Here is an 8,433-nt window from a genome sequence, read left to right as displayed (position 1 = left end):
CTAGTTGATGTATTCAACTTCAGAAAATGTTTTAGTAGTCATCTCAACCTGTTTGGACCTTAAGGTTGTTTTAATTTGTTCACCCGTACGTATTTATGTTGATGACATGTACGATTGCACAATTGTAGATATCCAACACTTCTCTAAAGATGAGAAAAGTAATTGTGGAAGTCTGCGAACTTGCGGAAGCTCTAAACATACCCAAGAACATAAAGATCTTCAACCAGTTGTGCAAAATAACATCAAAACAAAGTCACTGAAACTCAAAAGTAGGCGGCATTAGCGAATCAAAACTCTCCAACACTTCAACTTTCAACTTCGGCTTCTCCTCCTCTCGCCTGCCACCAAACAAACCACCAAACCACGACGAAGATGACGCGTAAGAACACTCCAACTCCACATGCCGGCTACGGTTGTTGCGCACTAATAACTGTATTAAAGTAAGTCCCGCCCCTTGAATCAGGGCTAACAAAACGCCACCTAAAAGAGCCGAGCGACCCGCCGGCCATAATCCCTGGCGCATCTGAAGAAACCCGCCGGTGGCGGCACCAGCGATGATTGAGTTCCATGGTCTTCCTTCTGGTGGCGGCGCCGGCAACACGTGGCGTGTTCATAGTGACCGCTTCTGTGGCGCCAATGAAACGGCTACCTATTTGATCACATCAGGTTAGATTATGTAAATATGACAGTGTATATCTCTTGTAAACTCTACTTTTGAAACACATTCATTATCACAATTCTGAAACATTCTTTTTCTGTGGCGCCGATAATAGGGGTGTCCAACGGAGTGGTTTACGGTTAATTCAAATAATTCAGTTCGGTTAATTCGGTTTTTATTTTTTTCTTCTCGTAACCGAACACCAAAACGGACCAAATTGGAATATTGCCTAACCAAACTGAATAACCGAATATGAATTCAGTTTAAAACCGAGTTAACCAAATTCAGTCAAATCATTTTTTTCCAACCTGCTTATTACTAAAAAAAATTGATGTAGTTTTGTCGCCAACAAAGTGTAAAATCAACGATTGTGACACCTCGGATCTTTCCGGATAACCTTTCGATGTAACAAACGTGTACGTAACCGACTAACAGTAAAAATGTATGAAAAACTATTTGTTATTATGTGTTATGTGCCGATTTACTTATGTGTATGTATATATATATAAGTGTTATATATATGTGAACCAAACCCGAGACCCGACTCGAGACCACGGTCTCGAGTGAACAGTGAAGCACTTGGGCCGGTTAAGGCCTTGTAGCCGAGAAACCCAACCCGGAAACCCCTAGCCCAACTCGGTACATCATATAAACCCAACCCCACCTCCCTTAATCATTTTTCACACTCTCTTCTCACACTCTCCTCTCATCTTCTTCACTAAACCCTAAAACCCTAAGTTTCTAGCAACCAAAATCATCTCCCCATTCCTTCATATCTCTCGGATCAAGTGAGCTATCAACAAGGAATCGGCCAAACCAAGAGACCACCCGAACACCCCTTTTCTCTCAACCCCGAGTAACCGGTTAGTGCTTATATGTTCATGATTGTTGATGTTTGTTATGGTTTTATGCTTGTTGATGTGATTAGAAATTTTAGTATGAATATTAGGCTTGTATGTTCATAAATATGCTAAGGAAGGTGGCTACTTGATGATGTTTGTTGGGAATGTTTATGATGTTTGTTGTTATGATAATCGGTTTGTGGTTTGTTATGGTTTTGGTTAAATGTTTCATATCGTTTAAGTGATGGGTTTTACTATCCGATGATGTTTAAAGAATTAGGCTTGATTGTTAGTTAATGATTGTGGCTATTAAAATGCATGTTTTGGGTTTAATCTTGTTTATGATTTTGTCCGGAAAATAGGTAGGAGTTTTAAACAGGATTTTGGGATTGTTTGTGAATAAAAATTTGAATATGATTGATGAATATATGATGAACAGCTTGAATGTTGCTAAAATGTTTTGAATCTGCTGATTTTGATCTAAAATGTGCACAAAACCGACCAAGAAACATGTTTAGTGGCATAGTACAATATTTACATGAAATAGCAATTCTATTGGGTCGTACACTGCAGGTTCTAGAAGGGATTGCCATGCACGTTATCACGGTTGCGAGTCGCAACCATTGGTTGCTACTCGAAACCACGCATGACCAGTCGAAACCTCCCAGTTGCGAGTCGCAATCAGCACGCATCAAACCTGGTTGCGAGTCGCAACCACACCTGCCAAGTCGCAATCTCCGGTTACGAGTCGTAACCAAAACGTGACGGACCGAGACCGCAGTTGCGAGTCGCAACCTCGGTTGCGAGTCGCAACCACCTTAGTTTCGACTGGGCTGTTTTATGTTATTGGGCCTTGACTGTTTTGCTGTTTTGGGCCTTAACTGTTGGGCTGTCTATTGTTTGGGCTGTTTACTGATCTGCTACTGTTTGTATGTCTACATGTTACTGTATGTATACGTGTTCACTTGTACCCGACTTGACCCATATTTGGTAACCATGTTAGGACGTGGTGACCAACATACTTAACCAAGTAACGTATCTTACCGAGCAACCCAAGGTGAGTTCACAACTTAAAAGCATGCGTCCCGGTGGTTTGGGACACGAGACTAAAACAACCCTATCCCCTTGTAATGGGGATACCGTCTACATTCCTTCCCTAGTTATTGGGAACAAACTTACTTTATCTTCCCTTGTATTGGGAAACCTTTTTAGTTAATTACTGTTTATACGGAATGCAACTAACGGCACTAAACGCAACTCTATCACTCAAGTCCCTACTACATAATACCGATTAGTCGCCGGTGCCAGGCGAACGGGTTATTAGTTGATAGCGCTATTTAGGTCTTACCAGCCTCACACCGTGCCATGGTATGGGATCGGTCGTGAACTAATGTACTCAGGCATCCGTCAATGATGATAGAACATTGACATCGGGGCATCCTGCGGAAACGCAAACGGTTACCTAGTGTTCGGTATTGGAAAAACAGTTTAGTCGCTAACTTTTGGGGTAGCTCCCCATGGCATGTATAAACGGATAAATTAACTGGTGAAACAAGTTTTTGGTAATTAAAACTGGACAACTAGTGAACTCACTCAGCATTATTGTTGACCCCTTTACTGCATGCTTTGCAGGTGGCCAGTGACTGGAGCAGCTGCTTGGGATGTGTAGTGGTCGTCTGCCCGTGTGTTGGGCATTTATTATGCTTACCTTATGAACACTGTTTAAAACTATTTAATTATGCTTCCGCTACTTGTTACTGTTTAAACTTGAAACCTTAAACTCTGAACTTGATATTTGCTAATCTTATGGTTAGTAAGTATTACTCTAATATTAACCAATGCTTAGTATAATTGGTGGCTGGATCCTGGTCAGTCACGCCCTCGAAGCGGGTGTTATCCGCAGGTGGAATTTGGGGGTGTGACAGATTGGTATCAGAGCCATTGGTTATAGTGAACTTGGTTTTAAAAAGAGGAAAAATCTTTTTGAGAAAAACCAGACTATAACCCGTGACTCGTGACGACACTACACTCCAAGTACAAGGCTCGACTTATCTGACCTCATAGCTCGGACCCATAAGTTACTTGCTTAATTGTCTTATGCTTTCTGCTTTACTATACGTACTAGTTGCCTGATTAGATAGATACATCTTCTCTCTTCTACCTTATTCTCGCTATCACGCACTCATACTATGTTTTCTGGTTATGAAGACAATGAGTGGACGCGGACGAGGAAACGTCAACATGACTCAGGCTCAGTTCACAAACCTGCTCAACACTGTGGCTGCAGCTTTCGCAGCTCACCCTATAGGTAAACTCGATGCTTTAGGATGTTTAGATCCTACCGCCACATCGTCTTTTCGCCTCTAAACCTATTTCGCTTCACTCCTCACAACAGGTCAGCCTGCACCTGTGCAACCACGTGTTTGTACCTTTAAGACCTTCATGGATTGCAAGCCTCTTCCGTTCAGTGGCACTGAGGGTGCCATAGGTCTTTTACACTGGATCGAGAAGGTCGAAGCTGTCTTCGCTGTCTGCGAGTGTCCCCCTGCTAATTGGGTGAAGTTTGCTACTGGTACTCTAGAGGGAAGCGCACTTTCATGGTGGAAGGCGCAAATTCAAATGCTTGGTTTGGAGACTGCAAACGCTACTGCATGGGAAGATTTCAAGGATATGATCAAAGAAGAGTACTGTCACAGGGATGACATCCACAAGCTAGAAAATGAGTACTATGAACTCAAGATGGTTGGGTCAGAGATTGAGACCTACACCAAGCTGTCCAACGACTATGCTGCTCTCTGTCCAAACATGTCTCGACCTATGTATCGAAGGATCGAACTGTACATCAAGGGTCTGGCTCCAGAAATTCGAAGCCATGTAACTTCAGCCAACCACACTACTATTCAGCCGATCGTTCGACTTGCTCACAAACTCACTGATCAGGCTGTGGAGGAGGGCAGGTTGCCCAAAAGGATCAGTGCTGCGGAAGGAAGTTCTAGTGATGGCAAACGAAAGTGGGATGGAAATCAGGGCAAGGATGCTAACCCTACTCAAGCCCCAGCTCAGCAAAGGAAAACTGACAACAACAAAGGCACGCAGCAACAGGGTGGCTACCGGGGAAACTACCCTAAGTGCAACAAGTGTAACAGGCACCACAATGGGGCATGCAACAAGGGTCAGTGTCAGCGATGCCACAAGATGGGGCACGAAGCCAAGGATTGCAGAAGTCAGCTCCCAGCAAGGCAGAATCAGCAACAACCCCAACAGCAACAGCAGCAGGGAAACAACAGGGCATGTTTTAAATGTGGGGCAACAGGGCACATGCGAAAGCATTGCCCCGAACTGAATCAGAATCGCAACAACAATCAGGGAGCTGGGAACAATGAGCAAAACAACAATGCTGGAAATGCAAGGGGCAGAGCTTTCGTGATTGGAGCTGGAGAGGCAAGGAACGATCCCAACGTCGTGGCGGGTAAGTTCCTACTTGATGATCGTTATGTTTCTGTGTTATTTGATTCCGGTGCCGATGCCAGTTATGTATCCCTTCGCATTAGTAAGAAACTTAAGCACTCGCCCGCATTATTAAGTTCTAAGCACATCGTCGAGATAGCTAATGGTAAGAACATCGAGGCCACGCATGTGATCCATGACTGCACACTAGAATTGTCTGGTCACACGTTTAGTATCGATCTTTTCCCTGTCAAACATGGAAGCTTCGACGTCGTCATTGGTATGGATTGGTTATCCAAACATCGCGCTGAAATCCTCTGTCAAGAGAAAGCAGTTCGTATACCTTGCCGTTCTGGTCACCCCCTCATCGTCAAAGGCAACAAAGGTGGAGAAGTCACAGGCATTATCTCGCTTTTAAAAGCCCAGAAGTGTTTACAAAAAGGGCACACCGCTATCTTAGCACTTGTCACCAACACCCACGAAAGGGAAAAGAGGATTGAAGATTTTCCTGTAGTACGTGATTATCCCGAGGTATTTCCTGAGGGACTACCTGGACTCCCTCCTCACCGTCAGGTCGAATTCCAAATCGAGCTAGCTCCTGGAGCAGCACCTATAGCTCGTGCACCGTACCGTCTAGCCCCTGCAGAACTGAAGGAACTCTCTACACAACTACAAGAACTATTGGATAAAGGATTTATCCGTCCTAGTTCATCACCCTGGGGAGCCCCAGTACTCTTTGTCAAGAAAAAGGATGGCACATTCCGAATGTGCATCGACTACCGTGAGTTGAACAAGGTTACCATCAAGAATCGTTACCCTCTCCCGCGCATCGACGACCTATTCGATCAGTTGCAAGGATCGAGCTACTATTCTAAGATCGACCTGCGATCAGGCTACCATCAGTTGAGAGTACGTGACGAAGATATTTCCAAGACTGCGTTCAGGACTCGTTATGGTCACTATGAATTCCTCGTCATGCCTTTTGGAATGACCAATGCGCCAGCAGTGTTCATGGATCTTATGAACCGCGTATGTAAGCCTTACCTCGACAAATTCGTGATTGTGTTTATCGACGACATCCTGATTTATTCGAAAAGTCAAGAGGAGCATGAACAACACCTGCGTCTTATCCTGGAACTCCTTCGCAACGAGCATCTGTACGCCAAATTCTCTAAATGTGACTTCTGGCTTCGAGAAGTCCATTTCCTCGGCCATGTAGTTAATAAGAACGGAATTCACGTCGACCCAGCCAAGATCGAATCGATAAAGAACTGGCCTACGCCTAAGACTCCCACTGAAGTTCGCCAATTCTTGGGTTTAGCAGGTTACTACCGCAGATTCATTCAGGGATTCTCCAAGATTGCACAACCTCTAACGACTCTTACTCAGAAAGGCGTCGCCTACAAGTGGAATGCAGCACAGGAATCTGCCTTTCAGAGGCTTAAGGATAACCTCTGTAGCGCTCCTATTCTCTCGTTACCTGAAGGTACTGACGACTTTGTGGTTTACTGCGATGCGTCTATTCATGGACTCGGTTGCGTGTTAATGCAACGCGAGAAAGTTATTGCCTACGCCTCTCGACAACTCAAGACGCATGAAAAGAACTACACGACGCACGACTTGGAACTAGGAGCAGTGGTTTTTGCTCTTAAGATATGGAGACATTACCTGTACGGTACCAAGTGCACTATTTACACCGATCACAGGAGTCTCGAACATATCTTTAGGCAAAAGGAATTGAACATGAGACAACGTCGATGGGTCGAACTCTTGAATGACTACGAATGCGCCATCAAATACCATCCGGGCAAAGCCAATGTCGTGGCAGACGCCCTCAGCCGAAAGGACACCGTACCAAAGCGCGTGCGAGCACTACAACTTACCATCCAGTCTAACCTCCCTACCCAGATCCGAAATGCCCAAGTTGAAGCATTGAAGCCGGAAAACATCAGGGCTGAGTCTCTTCGAGGGTCGAGGCAGCAACTAGAACAGAAAGAAGATGGTGCTTACTATGTAACAGGACGCATATGGGTTCCACTCTACGGAGATTTACGTGAACTCGTGATGGACGAAGCCCACAAGTCCCGCTACTCAGTACATCCTGGTTCGGACAAGATGTACCACGATTTGAAGACTACGTACTGGTGGCCTGGTATGAAGGCCCACATAGCAACCTACGTCAGCAAATGCTTGACTTGCGCGAGAGTCAAGACAGAATATCAGAAGCCAGCAGGTCTACTCCAACAACCAGAAATCCCGAAATGGAAATGGGAGCAAATTTCCATGGATTTTGTTACAGGGTTACCTAGATCTCAACGCGGAAATGATACTATTTGGGTAATCGTAGATCGATTGACCAAGTCCGCGCACTTTCTGGCTATTAAGGAAACGGACAAGTTTTCTACCCTGGCGGAGATTTACTTAAAGGAAGTAGTTTCGAGGCACGGAGTGCCAACCATAATTATTTCCGACCGAGACGCTCGTTTTACTTCGGAACTGTGGCAAGCTATGCACAAATGCTTTGGCTCACGTTTGGACATGAGCACTGCTTATCACCCACAAACGGATGGACAGTCCGAACGTACCATCCAAACCCTAGAAGACATGCTTAGAGCGTGTGTGATCGATTTTGGCAAGAACTGGGAGAAGCATCTACCGCTAATAGAGTTCTCCTACAACAACAGCTACCACACTAGTATTCAGGCAGCACCTTTTGAGGCATTGTACGGTCGTAAATGCCGGTCACCTCTCTGCTGGGCAGAAATCGGTGATAGTCAAATCACGGGCCCAGAGATGGTGGTAGATACAACGGAAAAGATTGCCCAGATCAGACAACGCATGGCGGCAGCTCGTGACCGTCAGAAGAGCTACGCTGATAAGCGTAGGAAACCATTGGAATTCCAGGTCGGTGACCGGATTCTACTTAAAGTCTCACCCTGGAAGGGTGTGGTTCGCTTTGGTAAACGGGGCAAGCTCAATCCGCGATATATTGGACCATTCGAAATTACCGAGAAGATCGGTAAGGTTGCTTATAGATTGAACCTGCCTGAAGAACTGAGTGCGGTACACAACGTTTTTCACGTATCTAACCTGAAGAAGTGTTTGTCAGATGAAACACTTGTGATTCCTTTTAAGGAACTGACAATTGACGAACAGCTACACTTTACTGAGGAACCGATTGAAATCACTGATCGAGAGATCAAAATCCTCAAACGTAGCCAGATACCTCTCGTACGAGTCCGTTGGAACTCGCGACGTGGCCCAGAGTATACCTGGGAGCGGGAAGACCAGATGAAGCACAAGTATCCCCAGTTGTTCCCAAACGAAAATCCCAGCACTGAAGCTACAAACGAATTTCGGGACGAAATTCCAAACTAACGGGGGGATGATGTGACACCCCGTTGAAACGCTTTCACTTACACTAGCTTGACAGTGGCTGCCTTAACTTTCGGGACGAAAGTTCCCAAAACTTGGGGATAATGTGAC

At 45.2% G+C, this 8,433-nt stretch overlaps 1 protein-coding gene across 1 annotated transcript; it reads right to left on the bottom strand.

Moving 5' to 3' along the window:
* Positions 1-253: 253 nt before the first annotated feature.
* Positions 254-523, bottom strand: LOC110875881 (mitochondrial import inner membrane translocase subunit TIM17-1). The gene has a single exon (XM_022124076.1). It carries the CDS (start codon positions 521-523, stop codon positions 254-256), a length of 270 nt encoding a protein of 89 aa, XP_021979768.1.
* Positions 524-8,433: the final 7,910 nt, after the last annotated feature.

The sequence above is a fragment of the Helianthus annuus genome, chromosome 9 (genome assembly GCF_002127325.2).
Source record: "Helianthus annuus cultivar XRQ/B chromosome 9, HanXRQr2.0-SUNRISE, whole genome shotgun sequence".
NCBI classification, from domain to species: Eukaryota; Viridiplantae; Streptophyta; class Magnoliopsida; order Asterales; family Asteraceae; genus Helianthus; species Helianthus annuus.
The sequence above is the reverse complement of the archived record's forward strand: the minus strand, read 5'-3'. Positions and strand labels throughout refer to the sequence as shown.

Bases quoted from the DNA above. Each gene is read 5' to 3' on its own strand.
- LOC110875881 (XM_022124076.1), bottom strand. From the start codon at position 523: ATGCGCCAGGGATTATGGCCGGCGGGTCGCTCGGCTCTTTTAGGTGGC.